Source organism: Geotrypetes seraphini, chromosome 11, assembly GCF_902459505.1.
Source record: "Geotrypetes seraphini chromosome 11, aGeoSer1.1, whole genome shotgun sequence".
NCBI classification, from domain to species: Eukaryota; Metazoa; Chordata; class Amphibia; order Gymnophiona; family Dermophiidae; genus Geotrypetes; species Geotrypetes seraphini.
Window position 1 is genome coordinate 60,807,670 of NC_047094.1, and position 18,652 is coordinate 60,826,321.

The following is an 18,652-nucleotide window of genomic DNA, read 5'->3' on the forward strand; positions in this document are numbered from 1 at the left end:
ACACTCTCCAGGGATTCAAAATAAAGTTAGACAAGTTCCTGCTGAACCGGAACGTATGCAGGTAGGGCTGGTCTCAGTTAGGGCACTGGTTTTTGACTTAGGGGCCGCCGCGGGAGTGGACTGCTGGGCACGATGGACCACTGGTCTGACCCAGCAGCAGCAACTCTTATGTTCTTATCATCTTGGTTGCTCTTCTTTCAACCTTTTCTAGTGCCACTATATCTTTCTTGAGATAAGGATACCAGAATTGAACGCAGTACTCCTGGTGAGGTCAAATCATGGAGCTATACAGGGGCATTATAATATTCTTAATCTTGTTAACCATCCCTTTTTAAATAATTCCTAGCATCCTGTTTACTTTTTTGGCCACTGCCACACATTGAGCGGAAGGTTTCATCATTTTGTTTACAATGACACCCAGATCCTTTTCTTGGACACTAGCCACTAACCTAGCATCTGGTAACTGTGATTGGGGTTATTCTTCCAAATGGGCATCACTTTGCATTTGTCCACATTAAATTTCATCTGCCAATTGGACGCCCAGTCTTCCAATTTTCTAAAGTCTGCCTGCAATTTTTCACAATCTGCATGCATTTTAACAACTTTGAACAGTTTAGTGTCATCTGAAAATTTAATCACCTCACTTGTCGTTCCAATTTCCAGATCATATATAAATAAGTTAAATAGCACTGGTTTCATTACAGATCCCTGCAGCACTCCACTGTGTACTCTCCTCCATTGAGAAAAATGACCATTTAACCCTACCCTCTGTTTTCTATCCGATAACCAATTCCTAATCCACAACTGAACATTGCCACCTATCACATGACTATTTAATTTTCTCAGAAGTTTCTCATGAGGAACTTTATCAAAAGCTTTCTGAAAATCTAGATACACTCCATCAACCAATTCACCTTTATCCACATGTTTATTCACACCTTCAAAGAAGTTAAGCAAATTGGTAAGGCAAGATCTCCCTTGGCTGAACCTATGCTGACTCTGTCTTATTAAATCATGTTTGTCTACATGTTCCACAATTTTATTTTTTATAATTGTTTCCACCATTTTACCCATCACTGAAGTCAGACTTATCGGTCTGTAATTTCCCTTATCTCCCCTGGAATCCTTTTTAAAATTTAAGAACATAAGAACATAAGAAGTTGCCTCCGCTGAGGCAGACCCTAGGTCCATCCTGCTCAGCGGTCCGCTCCGCGGCGGCCCATCAGGCCCATTTCCTGAGCAATGGTCTATACCTATCTATTGGCCACCCTCCAATTTTGAGGTACTACAGGTATAGCAGTGAACCCCCAGTGAATGATTTGCTATGATGTATTATGTGGATATTTTACTATTAGGCATGTTTATTTTACAGTATTGTTTATGTATATGATTATAAGCTGCTTAGTTATAGGCAGGGTATAAATGAATAAGATAAAAATATTTGTAGGTATAGTAGCAGTAATAGTTTATGACTGGACACTGGAACTTAGCAAGCACATGCTTCAAATGCTTACTGGTTAGAGCTAGAGAGCCCAGTTTAAAGAGGGAGATTTTAGGTCAGTCCTGCTGATTTCAAAGGGTAGAATCAGGGACTATGAATAACACACTGAATTGGGATACATGAGTTCAAAAATAGGAAAAGTCTGCCTTCTGGTATCAAGTCCACCTTTGGTATCTCTGGTTTGTAACGGGCAATGAAGAAATAAAGAGCTGCCCAACCTCCCTGATTCTCAACTCACTGCTCTGCTGCCATATTACTCTAATCTAATCTCTAAATTTATCAACTGCTTACTCCCTACAAAGGTGCAAAATGGCTCACATAAAATGTGATTTTTACAAAAATCTTTTATGAAATATTAAGTTTCAAGTTTATTAAAATTTGATAATCCGCCTTATCAAGATTCAAAGCAGTTTTACAAAAATTTAAAGCAAAACATAGAAACAACATACAATTTAAAATATTACTGGAAAACAACAAAAATGAGATTACTAGACTAACAGGCAGGTGTAATGGTCGTTCTCTAAAATTGTTTTAAATTGTCTGTATTATGTCAAAAATATATGTGAAACCACTATCTGTGGCTTTTAGAGTGTACATCGCCTAGATATTTCGATAGGCGATTCAAAAAATGCTAATAAACTTGAAACTTGAAACTTGAGACCATGTCAATCTGGCACAAGAAGAGAGGGGAGAACTACAAAAGTTTGTATAGGAAAGAACAGAGAAAGGGAAAAACAAGAAGGAGGGGGAATACAGGTTTTAGCCAGAAAGGCAAGACTAGCATTAACTTAAAATGCCCTTAAAGGATGGTCATACTTCAAAAGCATCTTTAAAAAAAAATGTTTTTAGGCTGGACTTAAAGTTATCTAACGATGTGATCTCTCTTATATAGTTCAGAGCCAAGTTCCAAAGCGAGGGGGCGGAGACGGAAAAAATGTTGTTTCTTATAGTATTAATATGTCTTAATGAGAGGATTAAAAGCAGATTTTGGTTAGATGATCGAAGAGAGCGCTGAGAGGGATCAGAAGTCTATTAATGAATTCAGGCTGCCCTGCTGTTCTAGTTTTGAATGTCAGCAACATAATTTTGTAAGTGATATGGTGTTCTATAGGTAGCCAATGTACTTTAAACAGAAGAGGCGTGATGTGATCGAATTTTTTTGCATTGAAAATGATTTTGGACTATTTGTAAGCGCCTAATCTCTTTCTTAGTAATTCCTTTATATAGGGCATTACCATAGTCCAGACAAGAGATGACTAATGAGTGGATGAGGGTGTTTAAAGAAGAGTGGTCAAGTAGCTTGGCAAGAGAACGTATCATGCGGAGACGGTAAAAACATTTCCAAAATCGGAGCTAATATGTTCATGGAAGGTTAATTTCCTATCAAAGGTGATTCCCAGAAGCTTAATGGTCTGAACGGCCTGGATTGGGGTGGACCTAAATTCTGTGGGTGAGGGTAAAGTTAAACTGTTCTTGAATGGGAAAACCATAGATTTAGTTTTATTAACACTGAACGATAACTTGTTAGAATTGAGCCAATTACTTATTTTCTCCAACTTTTGATTAATGGTAGAAATGTCATCTGGATTATCGAGGTCAATTGGGTAGGTTAACTGGATGTCATCTGTGTATGCAAAAACAGAAAAGCCAATAGATTGCCCTAGGGTGATCAGAGGGGCCAGAAAAATGTTGAAGAGGGGAAAGTATTGAGCCTTGTGGAATGCCAAATTCATTTGGGAACAAGTCTGAGGAAGATCCATTGAAAGAAACTTTAGATGTTCGGTCTTTAAAATATGAGGTGAACCAATCTAAACTTGATCTGATATACCTGTATAATCTAATAGCCATACATGTGCATCTTTAGACCTGCTCTATGCATTGTTCTACAAGCTCAAGTCCCTTGCACTAATCCATAAACCTCTGGCTTTTAAAATTACCCCCATAGTAGATGGCAAAAAATTATTCAAAGTCATGAAAACAGCAGATAATTGTGAAGAATTGCAAAAGGAACTTGTCAGACTAGAGATCAGATATCTAAATGACAGAGGATCTTTAATCTTTAATGTGAGCAAGTGAAAAGTGATCTGTATATGGAAAAACAATCCCAATTACAGGTTCAAAATGCTGGGTTCTCTGTCAGGAATCATTACCTGTAAAAAGGATTTGGAAATTATTGTGAATAGTATGTTGAAATGTTCAGCCCAGTGTGCTGAGGCTATAAAAAAAAAAATCAAATAGAAATGAGGTGATTATTTAAAAAATAAACTGAGATGATTATTATGTTTCTATATAGAAACATAGAAACATGATGGCAGATAAAGGCCAAATGGCCCATCCAGTCGGCCCATCCACAGTAATCATTATTTCTTCCTGTCTCTTAAAAGAACCCACGTGCTTACCCCACGGCTTTCTTGAATTCAGACAAAGTCTCTGTCTCTACCACCTCTTCCGGGAGACTGTTTCACGCATCTACCACTCTTTCTGTAAAAAAGAATTTCCTTAGATTACTCCTGAACTTCATCCTATGCCGTCTCACTCCAGAGCTTCCTTTCAAATGAAAGAGACTCGACTCATGCCATTTATGCCATGTAGGTATTTAAATGTCTATTGTATCTCCCTTTTCCCGCCTTTCCTCCAAAGTATACATATTGAGATCTTTGTCTGTCCCCATATGCCTTATGATGAAAACCAAGCACCATTTTAGTAGCCTTCCTCTAGACCAGGGGTGTCCAACCTTTTGGCTTCCCTGGGCCGCATTGGCCGCAAAAAATTTTTCTGGGGCCGCACAAATGTGCAAACGCTGTGGCAAGACAGAGGAGGGAGCCGGCAAGATGGTAAACACCTGGGAGCAGCAGAGGAAAACACTGCATCGCCCTTGACCGGGGCCACACAAAATACTTCATGGGGCCGCATGCAGCCCTTGGGCTGCAGGTTGGACACCCCTACTCTAGACCGTCTCCATCCTTTTTAAATCTTTTTGAAGGTGCAGTCTCTGGAATTGTATACAATATTCTTTTCTTCCTATGCACCCTAGCATCCTTCTAGCTTTTGCTGTCACTTTTCAACCTGTTTGGCTACCTTAAGATCATCACATACATTCACACCCAAGTCCTGCTCTTCTGTTGTGCATATAAGTTCTTCACCGCCTAAACTGTACCATTCCTTTAGGGTTTTACAGCTCAAACGCATGATTTTGCATTTCTTAGCATTAAATTTTAGCTGCCAAATTTCAGACCATTCTTCAAGCTTCTCTAGGCCTTTCTTCATGTTATTCACACCATCTGGGATGTCTGCTCTATTGCAGATTTTGGTATCATCCGCAAAGAGGCAAATCTTACATGACAGACCTTCAGCAATATTGCTTATAAAAATGTTAAATAGAACAGGCCCAAGAACAGAACCTTGAGGCACCCCACTGATAACATCCCTTTCCTCCAAGCGATCTCTATTGACCACTACTCTCTGTCATCTTCCATTCAACCAGTTTCTGACCCAGCCCATCACTTTGGGGCCCATCCCGAAGGCACTCAGTTTATTAGACATTTATCAAAGGCTTTGCTAAAATCTAAATATACCATATGGCGGGGTCACGTGACGCTATGACCTGATAAGGACGTGTTCCTGATCGGCTCCGGGGCCCTGCTCTTCTTTCTGGAGTGTTAGCTTACTGATTTGGCACCCTGGCGGGTTCTTACAGTGGCGGATGAGCCCGGGACCCATGGAAACATATTTAATGCGTTCTCAAGAAGCAGCGCGCATGAAACCAGCTCGTAAGGACAGGGAACGCCCGAAACCTGGTGAGACCAAGATGGCGGCTGTGTCCAGCACTGCTGTGTCGGAGTTTAAAGACACGGCGCTCAACGACATCAAAACTGCGGTAGCGCAGGTCTTGGACCCCCAAATAGAAACTCTGGCTGCTCAAATGAACCGCCTGGAACAATTGCTCACCGACACTGCAGCTCGCACTACAGATCTGGAACAGCGGGTGTCTAAGGCGGAAGACATGATCAACTCGCATGAGTTAGACCTCGCAGCTCTGCAGGAGACGGACGACTCCAGGCGGACAAATTTGATGATCTAGAGAACCGTTCCCGTCGCAGCAATCTGCGTTTTTTGGGGGTCCCTGAAATTATTCCGGATGCGCGATTGCTTGCTGAATTGGAAGGATGGCTAGAACTGGAGTTTCCGGATACCGTGGCCTCAGATTCTCTGTGCCTGGAGAGGGCCCACCGCCTTGGAGTGCGGCCTACTCGTGAGTCCCACCCGCGTGTGGTTATTGCCAAATTTTTGAATTATTGGCACAAACTGGATATCTTACGCCAGTACAGGGCTAAACGAGACTCTCTGAAATTAAAGGGCTCTTTTATTCGCATTAGTCAGGACTACTCGGAGCCCTGACTGAACGGAGAAAGGCCTTTTACCCGCTTTGTGTGAAGCTGGTGGATCTTAAACATCAATTTCTATTTGTCTATCCAGCTTTGCTGAAGATCCAGCATGATGGCACTTGGCACTCCTTTACTGTGGCTACAGAGGCTGCAGATTTTATTAATGTTACTCTTGGCTCCTCTGCAGAGCCTCCATGACTGTCTGGGGTTTTCTATTTTGTACTTCAAGGTCATGGCGGCTCTTTTTGGTTAGCCTAGTATTCTTTACTGATGCTCCTTCTTGTTTTTGGTTCTATAACTGTTATGTGAAGAGTAGGGTCCCGTTTGGTGTCTTTCACGGACCTACTACATATTCCTAGGGATATGTTTTCTGGGTTTGTTCAGGGATGGGGAGGGATATGGAGGGTTTGGATGGGAACAGTCCACAGGGTTGCTATATAAGGTACTATTTTGTAATGTCTTTTGTTTGGGTTTTTGTTTTCTGCAATTGCTATCTTCTGACTTGTTATTTGCTGGGTGTCTCATGGTAAACACTTGGGTGAGGCTGGGCACTCGGGTGTGGGATATGTATGCTATGTTCTATATATATTGCCTGTTTGGAGCCCATGGGTGATAGCACACTTCGTATGTATAAGAACATAAGAAGTTGCCTCCGCTGAGGCAGACCAGAGGTCCATCTCGCCCAGCGGTCCGCTCCCGCGGCGGCCCATCAGGCCCATTTCCTGAGCAGTGGTCCCTGACTATCCCTTTGACCTACCTCTACTCCTATCTGTACCCCTCAATTCCTTTATCCTCTAGGAACCTATCCAAACCTTCTTTGAAGCCTTGTAACGTGCTCCGGCCTATCACAGCCTCCGGAAGCGCGTCCCATGTATCCACCACCCTCTGGGTGAAAAAGAACTTCCTGGCGTTTGTTCTAAACCTGTTCCCTTTTAATTTCTCCGAGTGCCCCCTTGTACTTGTGGTTCCCCATAATCTGAAAAATCTGTCCCTGTCTACCTTTTCTATACCTTTCAGGATCTTGAAGGTTTCTATCATGTCTCCTCTAAGTCTCCGCTTTTCCAGGGAGAACAGCCCCAGCTTTTTCAGTCTGTCAGTATATGAGAGGTTTTCCATACCCTTTATCAGTTTAGTTGCTCTTCTCTGGACTCCCTCAAGTACCGCCATGTCCTTCTTGAGGTACGGCGACCAGTACTGGACACAGTATTCCAGATGCGGGCGCACCATTGCACGATACAGTGGCAGGATGACTTCCTTCGTCCTGGTCGTGATACCCTTCTTAATGATACACAACATTTTGTTTGCTTTTCTTGAGGCTTTGGCGCACTGTGCCGACGCCTTCAAAGTTGTGTCTACCATCACTCCCAGGTCTCTTTCAAGGTTACTTACCCCTAGCAGTGATCCCCCCATTTTGTAGCTGAACATCGGGTTCTTTTTCCCTACATGCATGACCTTGCATTTCCCTACGTTAAAGCTCATTTGCCATTTTTTGGCCCATTCTTCTAGTGTCGTTAGGTCCCTTTGCAGATCTTCGCAGTCTTCCGTGGTTTCAACCCTGCTGTAGAGTTTGGTGTCATCTACAAATTTAATAACCTCACATTTTGTTCCCGCCTCCAGGTCATTAATAAATATATTGAACAGGAGCGGTCCCAGCACCAACCCCTGCGGAACTCCGCTCGTGACCCATTGCCAGTCTGAGTAATGGCCCTTTACTCCAACCCTCTGTTTCCTGCCTGCCAGCCAGTTCTTGATCCATCGGTGGACCTCCCCTTGCACCCCGTGTTTCCACAGCTTTTTAAGCAGTCGCTCGTGCGGTACCTTGTCGAAGGCTTTTTGGAAGTCAAGGTAAATGATGTCAATGGATTCCCCTTTATCCACCTGGCTGTTTACCCCCTCAAAGAAGTACAATAAGTTTGTGAGGCATGACCTACCCTTGCAGAAGCCGTGCTGACTCGACTTTAGCTGTCCATTGTTTTCTATGTGTTCACAGATGCTGTCCTTAATCAGTGCTTCCATCATCTTTCCCGGGACCGAGGTCAAGCTCACCGGCCTATAGTTTCCCGGGTCACCCCTTGAACCCTTCTTGAAGATGGGCGTAACATTTGCTATTTTCCAGTCCTCCGGGATCTCTCCAGTTTTTAAGGATAGGTTACATATTTGGCGAAGTGGCTCTGCTATTTCGTTCCTTAGTTCCTTGAGTACCCTTGGGTGAATGCCGTCTGGACCTGGCGATTTGTTGCTCTTTAGTCTGTCTATCTGCCTCAGGACATCCTCTTGGCTTACCTCTAGTTGGACTAGCTTTTCATCCCGATCCCCATTTACGATGTCCTCGGGTTCCGGAATATTGGATGTGTCCTCCCTCGTGAAGACTGACGTGAAGAACTTATTCAACCTGTCAGCTATCTCTTTTTCCTCCTTTATCACTCCCTTTTTGTCTCCATCATCCAATGGCCCCACTTCCTCCCTTGCCGGTTGCTTCCCCTTCACGTACCTTACATTACATTACATTACATTACATTACATTACATTAGTGATTTCTATTCCGCTTGTACCTTGCGGTTCAAAGCGGATTACATAAGAAGAAGCTGGACATTTCCAGGAGGGTACGTGACATTTAGGGTAAGACATAGTTACAGAATGAGTATAGACTTGGTAACATTGGGTGAGAGCAGTTATATTACATTACATATCAAATCTTTTTCCAGGCGTTGGTAGGTAATAAATCGGTAGGAAGAATTAGGTTTTATTTTTTTTTTTTTTTTTTTTTTGGTCGGTTGAGGATATGGTGTCAGGGAGTGGGTAACCTGGTCGGTGTATGTGGAAGAGGAGATTAGGTGTTTTGAATATGCTTTTTGAAAAGTAGCGTTTTGAGTTCCTGAAGAACGATTTGAAGTTTGTTGCTTCCCCCGCCAGTTTCTCCTCATATTCTCTTTTAGCTTTCCTAACTACACGGTGACACTCCCTTTGGTGTTCTTTGTGCTCCTTTTGGTTGCCCTTTGTTTGGTCCATTTTCCATTTTTTGAACGATGCTTTCTTGTCACTTATCGCCTTTTTCACTGCATTTGTTATCTACACTGGGTTTTTTGTTCGATTTTTTTTGCACTCCTTCCTGAACCTGGGGATGTACAGGTTCTGTGCCTCGTGCACTGTGCCCTTGAGTAGGGACCAGGCTTTTTCTACAGACTCCATCTTCCTTGCGTTGCCGTTGAGTTTCTTTCCCACCATTTTCCTCACGCCATCATAATTCCCTTTTTTGAAGTTGAGTGCTGTCGCTATGGTTCTTTTCACTTTTGATGATCCAATTTCCTGGAACATTTCTGGTATAACGTCCCCGGTTAAACGAACAAAGATCTTACGACAATTGAAGCACCATCATGCCGATTTGGCTTATCTCCAAGAGACTAAATTAACGGTAGAGGAACATAGATAACTGCAGCGGGGCTGGGTAGGCTCTGTATATTTTGCTTCCTCCCAGGGGAAAAAGGCTGGGATCTGCTTGTTGGTCCGTAAGAGTTTGAAGTGTGCTGTCACCTTACTCCATCAAGATCCGCAGGGTAGATGTTTACTGCTCCATATCTCCTTACAGGGTATTGACTTTCGGTTATTGGTTACTTATGGCCCTAATACTTATTCTCAGACTTACTTTACTTCTTTGGTTTCTTTGAGTCTGTTGGACACATCTTTGCCCCTTTTAGTGGCTGGGGATCTTAATCAGGTGTTGGATGCCTCGCTTGATCGATCTAGCCCTACTGCTTTACCCACAGGAGTGCCTTTTCTATGTAAATCCCTGGGCTTGGTAGATCCTTGGAGGTTGCTCCATCCCTTTGAAAGGGACTACACTCATCAATCTCGTGCCCATGGGACTTTTTCCTGCCTAGACTATCTTTTGGTTTCAGAATCATTATTCCCCCGGGTTGCAGAGGCCACTATTGGACCCATGGAGGTGTCCGATCATTGCCTCATTTGGGTGGACATTTCCTGGGGTATCCCATCGTATTTCCCATCGTATTTGCAAGATGATCCTGATTTGCGTAAAAGTTGGGATGATTAGCTCTTCACTAATGGCCACCACTAATCGGACTCAGCCCTATTCTGGGAGACGGCCAAGGTTGTTTTGCAGGAGCATATTATCTCTTACATGGCGGCCCGTCGCAAATGTATTTCGAATGGTATTATTCGTTTGGAAAAACATTACTCTCAATTGAAAGCCAGATATTTACAACATTCTACCCCTGCTTTACGGGAGGAACTTCAGTTGGCCCAGGTTGCCCTTAATACCTTACTATATGATCGTACTAAACACTCGCTATTCTATCGGAAGTATAGATATTATCGTTATGGAAATAAGACGGGCAGAATGTTGGCCACTTTAACTAAGAATTGGCAGGACGATAGATATATTTCACGAATTTGGACGGGCCCAGATTCCTACTATACGAAGCCGGATGACATAGCGGATGCTTTTTATCGCCATTTTTCGGAGTTCTATGCTAGCCCAGGCCCTTATTGTGGTCCCGATGTCCTGGACTACATAGAAGATGTGGGCATGCCGAAATTCACGGACCTGCAGAGACAAGCTTTGAATCGGCCTATACAGGGCACAGAGATCCAAAAGGTGATCAAGAACTTGCGCTCTTGTACGGCTCCGGGCCCTGATGGGTTTTCAGTTGAATTTTTTAAAATGTTGGCTCTGCAGGTGTGTGAACCGTTTCTGGGTTATTTTGTTACAGTTTCGGAGGCCGGGTTGTTTCCACCTTACGCAAATGCTGCTACTATTACATTGCTCCCCAAGCCTGGTAAACCTAGAGATGAAGTTGAATCTTATCGTCCCATTTCTCTTATTAATGTAGATCTAAAAATTTTGGCGAATCGCCTGACACCTCTCCTACCTAGTATTATATCTCCCAAGCAGGTTGGTTTTGTACAGGGCAGACACTCAGTTGTGAACGTCCGGAGAGTGTTGTTGGCTATGTCTAGAGCCCAATCGACATCGACCCCAGGAATTCTCGCGAGCTTGGATGCCGCTAAGGCGTTTGATCAGATTCCATGGCCTTATCTTTTTTGAGTTCTGGAGTATGTGGGTATTGGAGGCTGGTTTGGTTCTGCTCTACAGGCATTATACTCAGCTCCGTTGGCCTCTATTATGGTGAATGGGATCCCCACGCGCTCTTTTGCGGTTGGTAGAGGGACGCGTCAGGATTGCCCTTTATCCCCTCTACTCTTTCTATTATACCTGGAGCCACTTCTTCGAACAATATTGAGGGATGACGATTTGGTTGGGCTGCCAGAGGGCTCTTCACAATTGCGGGTGTTAGCCTTTGCGGATGGCTTATTGTTGGCCCTGGCGCGGCCACAACAATCCTTGACCCGTGCTTTGAAACTTTTGGATGAGTTTCGTTTGTTTTCTGGTCTGACACTAAACCCACAGAAGTCTTTGGTGCTTCCCTTACAGCAGGAAGTTCGGGACACTTGGTGGGGGGGCACTTTTCCATTGGTATGGGCCTCCTCTTCTATTCATTATCTCGGCATTCTTCTACCACGGGATTTGACTACACTTTATTCTCTTAACATTCTCCCCTTGTTAACTAAAACTGGACAAAGACTGCAGACTTGACGATCTTACCCTTTGACCCTACTGGGTAAAATTGCTTTGTATAATATGATGGTGGTCCCTCAATGGCTATACCTTCTTCAGACTTTGCCCCTCCTTCTCAAGCGCTGTCATCTCCGCTTGTTTCATAGATCTTTACTTTTGTTTTTATGGAGTGGTAGATGCTCTAGGATTCCTTTACATACTCTTACTTTACCTATTGCTCAGGGGGGTCTGGGATTATTGCACTTGGGCAGGCTCAATCTGGCTTGTCAATTTAGGCATATGACTGATTTGGTTTTGTGGAACTTCACATTTTTCAGCTACTGGGGTGGAATGCCTAGCTTTTGTTCCATACCATTTTAGCTACTTGCTGCATGTGAAGAGCCTGCCTCTACGGGCTTTGCGTTTTGGGGATTTGTTATTATTACCAGTGCACAAAGTTTGGAAGCAACTCTGTACTCAATTGGGTGTTCGATTTGATGTGACCCCGTGTTTACCTATAGCTGGAAATGGGGATTTCCTCCCTGGCATGAGTCCTGGAGCTCTCGCTTTGTGGTCCAAAAAGGGCCTATATTATTTGTCTCAAGTCTTACAGCCGGATGGCATGCTTCAATCATTTCAGACATTACAGGACTCTTTTACTCTAGTGGCAACGGACTGGTTCTCTTACAGACAATTGCAACATTATGTTCACTCTCTCCCTGGCTCAGCTTTATCACAGGAGATTCAGGAGAAACTGTCCGAATCCTTTTGTTTGACTGCACAGGTGCCCATACCTTTGCGTTTTCATTACCGATTTCTTCAGGAGCTGGCTGGAGAACTGGATTATCCTACTTTGGCTACCCAATGGACCCAGGATTTACAGATACATATTACTGCGGCTATGCTAAAGCGGAGTGTTCTGCTGGGGGCCAAACTCTTGGGTTTTGCAGGGAAGAGGGAACGGTACTATAAATGTTTGGTTTGGGCCTATTTTGTGCCATATAGGTCCATGGTGCAATCACACCATAAGCATCGCTATGGAGGGGGGGGGGGGGGTGGAGTGCAAATGCAATTCCAGAAAAATGGGTTGCCTTCCTTTTGTCACCCCAGTTTCAGACAAGCAGTTTTGAGCTCCCTTCTCTTCTTGCTGACCTTACTGTTTCCAACGATAATTCCTCCTCCCAGACGAAGAAAACATTGGCATGGTGAGAAGGAAATATTGCTGCTTTTCCATAAGGCCGCATACATGAAAACTCCCCTCTAGTATGGCTGCTGTGAATCTCACTAAGGGAATGGTACTATCACTGCTGCCAGTCAAATAAATACAGTACTGCCACTCCAGTCTCCTCACCCTGCTTCATTCCTGAGGAAGTTGGCATGTACCTTCACCAAATTGATCACTCAGAGAAAGAGTAGAAAAGTCTGAAAATTTGGAGGAAAGATGAGCTGCAAACAGAAGTGATGTGAGGTTTTTGTAAGCCCTTCTACTAACAATAGGAGGCACTCAATTAAGTTGAACAGTAACTGAAGTAAAAAGTGATCTGTCCATGGCACAGGCAGTAGAAGAGAACCAGAGACAGCAGAGCAAAAATCCTTAGAGGCCAAGAAAACAACTAAGAGATGGCCAGCCTGATGAGTTATTGAGGTCACATGTTGTATCAATGAGAGTTCTTGAACCAAATCAAGGAATTCAGTAACAACCAGGCCAAATGATGTAAAAAACCTTAGATGAAACAAATAATGGACAGCAAGCCCATCTCCTCTCTCCCCCTCATGATTGTTATAAAAGAAAGAGTAGCCCAGAGGTGCTGCCTGAGAGAAAGAACTCAATAATGGCTAACCAAGTTTCAGTTATACAAACTAGGAATAATGGATAATAAGATCCCTAAGTAAAAAGTGCTTCCATCATAAAGAGCAGACATTTAAAAGACTTACACAAATGAATTTTGAACAGGGATGGTGACCCCCAAAAATTGAAATGGGTTCAGAGGGCATCATAGTGGAAAGAAAACTTCCTGATGCCACAACAAAAACCACGAAAACAAAAAGAAGTAAGGGAATGAACATAGTGCCCAAATCAGTAGATAATTGCGCACACAATCGCGCACAAAGAAGCACACTAAGGAGCATTTTCTGCTCCTTATGTGTGCTGCTAAGGTGCACACTTGTGGCATGAGAAGTCACACCAAGTTGGTTAAATGCAGGAATCTACTAACGTCAATTTTGGTGCATACAATGGGTGAAATCAAAGGTGTGGTCAAGAATCAAGGAGACAGGACAACCAAATCGTTCAAAATGTCCACATCACAATTATTGAAAGGCAGAATCTGGATGTCCTATACTGCACGTTGGCCAAATAGCAAGGAGGCATGCTGTGGACATGTTAAAGGAGAGACTAGGGAGGACCCAAATTTAGGACATCCAACAGCAATAATTGAACAGGAAGAGACTTCCTAGTCAAAAAAAAAAAAAGAAAGGTATCTTCTTAGACCTGTTTCAATCATGTTCAGGGTATAAAAAAAAGTGCCCTGATTGAGTAGCTGACCATTGGAGGGATTAAGGCATGACCCCCTCATTAATTCCCCAGTAATTTCTGCCTCCCTTCCTCACCTCTGAAATTATACTGGAAAGGGAAAGTAGGCTCCCTGACAACATCAGATATCATGGGCATTCTGAGCATGACAGGTCTAAATGGTAACCTATTGGTCAGTGAACTGTAAATCAGGGGACCCAAGTTTAAATCCCACTTCAAATCTCTCCTTTTTGTACAAAGCATGCCAATAACTCTCCAACTCTCCAATCTCTCCGACTCTCCAATCTACTAATCGCGACCCCAGCCTACAAAATTTTCAGAAAAGAAATAAAAACCTTGCTATTCAAGAAATCCATGAAGACTAACTAACACCGTATGAAACATTTCAATCCTCTGAAGCAACCCACTCTACTCTGTAACACCTCTGGACATGTCCAGAAATCCTCTTCTGTAATCTGCCTTGAACTGCAAGGTAATGGCGGAATAAAAATCACTAATGTAATGTAATGTAATAGATGGATAGAGTCACTTTATTGCCTTTGTAACTTCACCTCATCACACGTGTTTTGTGGGTAGGCCCTGCAGTAGTGCCAACTTTTCCAAGTGTGAGCCAGCCAGGTCCCCAGAAGACCATCAGCCAGTCTCCAGCCAACCTCTTTCACAATCATATCAGCAGAGTAGAGGTAACTGGTAGGATCATTCATCAATTTAAGTCACACCAGCACTGAGAACTAGCCTGCTATCCCACACAGACTTCCTCTCAGGAACTATGGAGAGGAAGAAGGAGAGGGGAGGGATTGAAGAAAACTGGGCAGCAGGCCTCACTGATGATTCTCTCCATGGGTAGGCTGGTTTGCAGAGGGAGTGCAAGTGAGAGCTTCCTAGGTGGAAAACCTATATGTGCCAGGTTAGAGGCTAGCACAGATTGCCCTGCCAATGAGTTGATAATATTCTCTGTAGACTCATTTGTTCCTGTTTATCCACCTAGTAGTAGCATAACATTTAAAATCTTACATGGAATTTTTTGGGCCTTTAGTCTCAATTTCTTTGAATTCATTATGATCTATAAAGTCTAGAACTTCTCGATGTATATCTTTTCCATCTCTTAAAAGAATAAAATTCCTGGGTTATATTTCTCGATCCTTTATATATATTTTCACATCTATTTAGAATGAACTTCCTGTTGGGATTAGAATTCTTTCATCTCTTCCAACTTTCTGAAAATCTTTTAAAACACATTTTTTTCAGTTATTTTTTATTGAGATTTGGATTTTGTTATAATGTTTTTATTATTTTTGTAAACTATGTCTGACTTTTCCAAGGGGGGTGGGTGGGTGGGTTGAAGCTAAGTGTGAAAATATCAGATTGGCTTGACCTCTGGTTGCCACACCAAATATTTTTGTCTAAAGATGCCACTGGACCATGCTTTTAGCACTGGGTCATTTCTGGTTGTCCCATCTCACAAATATATACCCAGGTCAAATAGAACCCTAACCCTTTAACAAAAATGTTAAAGGGGATAAAACGCCTCCCCCTATGAGGAAAGGCTAAAGTTTATAAAATCATGAGTGGGGTGGTATGGTTGAATAGTGGACAAAGAACAATGAGTTATAATAAATCTAAATTTGGTGATACTGGATACTGGGCTCAGTGGACAGCAACCTGAATCAGCATGGCTTTTCTTAAGCTCTTGTGTCCTTATGTGTAAATATATATGCAATAAGTGGAAATGTTAACCATGTGCTTTCAATGGTTCCAGGAATGAAGACCCCACGACCTCCTTCCAGAGTTCGTTCTGCGACCCCCTATATTGGGCGTAGCAGTCCACCTCTTACCTGTGAGTTTCAAGAGCTCTTGCTTTATCTCCTGCCACAGCTTCTCTTTCCGCTTTACTTTCTCCTCACTCCTTCCCCTGTAAAGTCAGAAAAATGTTGCTTCTGACCTCTCTTTGGTCAACTCATCTCTGGAAGCCATCACACATGGCCTTTTCCCTTCACCCCAGCCAGCTCTTACAAGGAAACCATCACACATGGCCTTTTTCCATATCCCTTTCCATATATGCTTATCAGAGAGCCATTATACACAGTCTTTCATCTTACTCCTTCCCATCTTGAAGAACTCATGCCTGGCTTCGGTTCTTACTGCTAACCTTATGCATGCTGTCAGCTATTGTTTCTTCTCATCCAGTCTATCAGGGAATAGTTTTGCAGAGCTGTTCTTCTTTAGATAAAAGGTGATGGAAAGAGAGGATAAGATAAAAGAACAAGGCAGGAAAAAGAAATGAAACCATAAAACATCAGAAAAGATGACACAGTGAAGGAAAAATTAAATCAGCTAGTAAAAACTATTTCCATTTATTTTTTGTGCTAAAATTCCCTTTTAGAAGCAAATTAGTAACACTACAGTTGATACTCTTTAAGTTTTAGTGACTAGCTGTGGCCGCAGGGTTGATGATGTTTTCAGGATCCCTGCTATTGATTACAGGCAGCCTTAGGGAAGAATTCTATAAGTGGGCACTTCCATTTAGGCATCCTGATGCCATGTGGTGAGATCTTATTCTAAAATGGCATCTGGGCACCCAGATTCCGTTATAGAATACCAGCATAGGTAAGCCTTACATTTACACACTCAGTTACACCAGCCATTGACCTGGTATAACAATAAAATCGTATAACTGTAAGTTGAGTGTGTAAGTGCAGAACCACCCATGCCTCTCCCAAGTTCCACCCATGCAAATACCCCCTTGCTATGCTGCTTATGAATACCCTTATAAAATCATACATAGTCGCTTTGCTGCTATTTACGCATGCAAGTATTCTAAATCTTTACGTGCCCAAGTACAATGTAAATGGGGGTGCCCAGTTATAGATTTGCCTTTTTAGAATGCATAGCTGAAGATGGCTTATTGTTACAGAAGCCAGCTCACATCTGCACATTATTCATTCACTACAAAGGACAAAAAAACCCCTACCATTTTAGTGGTCCATGTGGCCTTTTGCAGTAAAAAAAACTTCTACTATGTGGCCATAAAGTAATGTAAATGTGCCACATATTAATTGTGAAGCTAGTACTACATTTTGAGTGTGATTGTTCCACCTTATTCAATTGAATCTCAGAATTTCTAAGAGGTCTTTTCAGCCTTTTCCTCTGTCATTCTTTGTCTTTATTTTTTTGTGTAGGACACTGATGAGGCAGCATGTAGTAATTCTGTTTCCTCTTTACTTTTCTTTTCTTTTATAGCTTCGGCATCCCAACGATCCAGGCTTTCATCATCTGCGTTCCAACAGGTTTCCTCAACCGAAATTATCGAGCCTGAAATCAGGACAAGCCCCAGTGCATTCCAGAGGCTAGGGACCAGTGGCGAACAGGTGGCAAACATGTAAGCAGTGACTGCAGCCACAGAGGCAAACTTTGCATCTGCCTCCCCCTCCTTCCTCCACTTTTATCAAGCTGTGTTAGGGATTTTTACCGCCGGCTGCTGTGGTAAAAGCTCCAATGCTCATCGGAATTCTATGAGCATCGGAGTATTTGCCACAGTGGCTGGCAATAAAAAACCCTAACACAACTTGATAAAAGGGGGAGGGGAGAGGGGGTGTTGTATCACTTCCTGGGACTGCAAGGTAAATGGGGTGTGGATATTCTGTACTTCAGAATATGTTGATGTCTGTTACTCCTAGTTTTACATTTACAGTGCTATTATCAACCTACCTAATCATATTATAATTTTTAGGTTTACATGAGAATGCTACCCAGTGGCAAAGAGGATATATCACAGGACATTAGCACTTCTTTTGCGTCGACAATCATCGTTCTGGAAAACAGCGATGCAAGGCTCCTAGCACACTAAAGACTGAATCACTACTATGAATATATGACCAAAGGCAATGTTTAGATTGTGCATAACTCAATAAAAATTATGGTCTAGCTGTCCAGTGTTAAGACTGCGTAGAGTCTGTCTGGGATGGTAATTCAGAAACACCACAGAGCTTCTATAGAGCAAAATGAAGTTGTCATTGCTGAACTACATTCCATGGAATGGGCCTTCCTTTGCCCATGTAGGAGACTTGGGTTCCATTTTTGGGTCTTGCTTCAAGCGTTTTTTGGCACTGGGAGAATGGGGGACACCTTGGCATCGATCACAAACAGAATTTTGGCGCACTTCTGTGAGGAGCACTTCTATGTGGACTGATGGATAAGTACAAGGGGAATAAACACTGTGAGAAGGCCTGGCAAACTGTAATGAAGGGTCCATGGATTTCTGCTGTCCCACCAAGCTAGAGGAGAGCAGGCAGGGAGAGATTTCAACTGGTTTGGAGATCTACTGGCCAGAGACTGTTAATCAGTTAGTTCTATGTGTCTCAGTCTTTTCAAATCAAAGGCACACCTACAATTACAAACTTTTGTGTGGCACATCACCCTCCATGAAACAGGCAGTGTGGACATGGCAAGGACTCATACAGCCAAAAGGAGAGCCAAGAAATAACCAGTCTCTTTACCAAGTTTTAAAAAACAAAGGGAGAGAGTGGACAGATGCATATGGGTCTGTGAAAGTAAAACAGTATAAGTAACTGTTGAAATTAACTGACACAAGCTTCTAGTAGGTATGGTTGCATACACACATATGTGTGTATGTACAGACATACAAACATAGATATGAA

The 18,652-nt window shown here is 42.8% G+C and overlaps 1 protein-coding gene across 4 annotated transcripts in view; it reads left to right on the forward strand.

Moving 5' to 3' along the window:
* C11H16orf96 (chromosome 11 C16orf96 homolog) overlaps window positions 1-18,415 on the forward strand; it is a 214,308-nt gene extending 195,893 nt beyond the window's left edge. For all 4 annotated transcript variants that reach the window (XM_033914529.1, XM_033914532.1, XM_033914533.1 and 1 more), the window contains 3 exons: window positions 15,754-15,831; window positions 17,235-17,373; window positions 17,725-18,415. In XM_033914529.1, coding sequence (XP_033770420.1) covers window positions 15,754-15,831; window positions 17,235-17,373; window positions 17,725-17,734 — 227 coding nt within the window. In that variant the 3' untranslated portion in view covers window positions 17,735-18,415. The remainder of the gene's footprint in view (window positions 1-15,753; window positions 15,832-17,234; window positions 17,374-17,724) is intronic.
* Window positions 18,416-18,652: the final 237 nt, after the last annotated feature.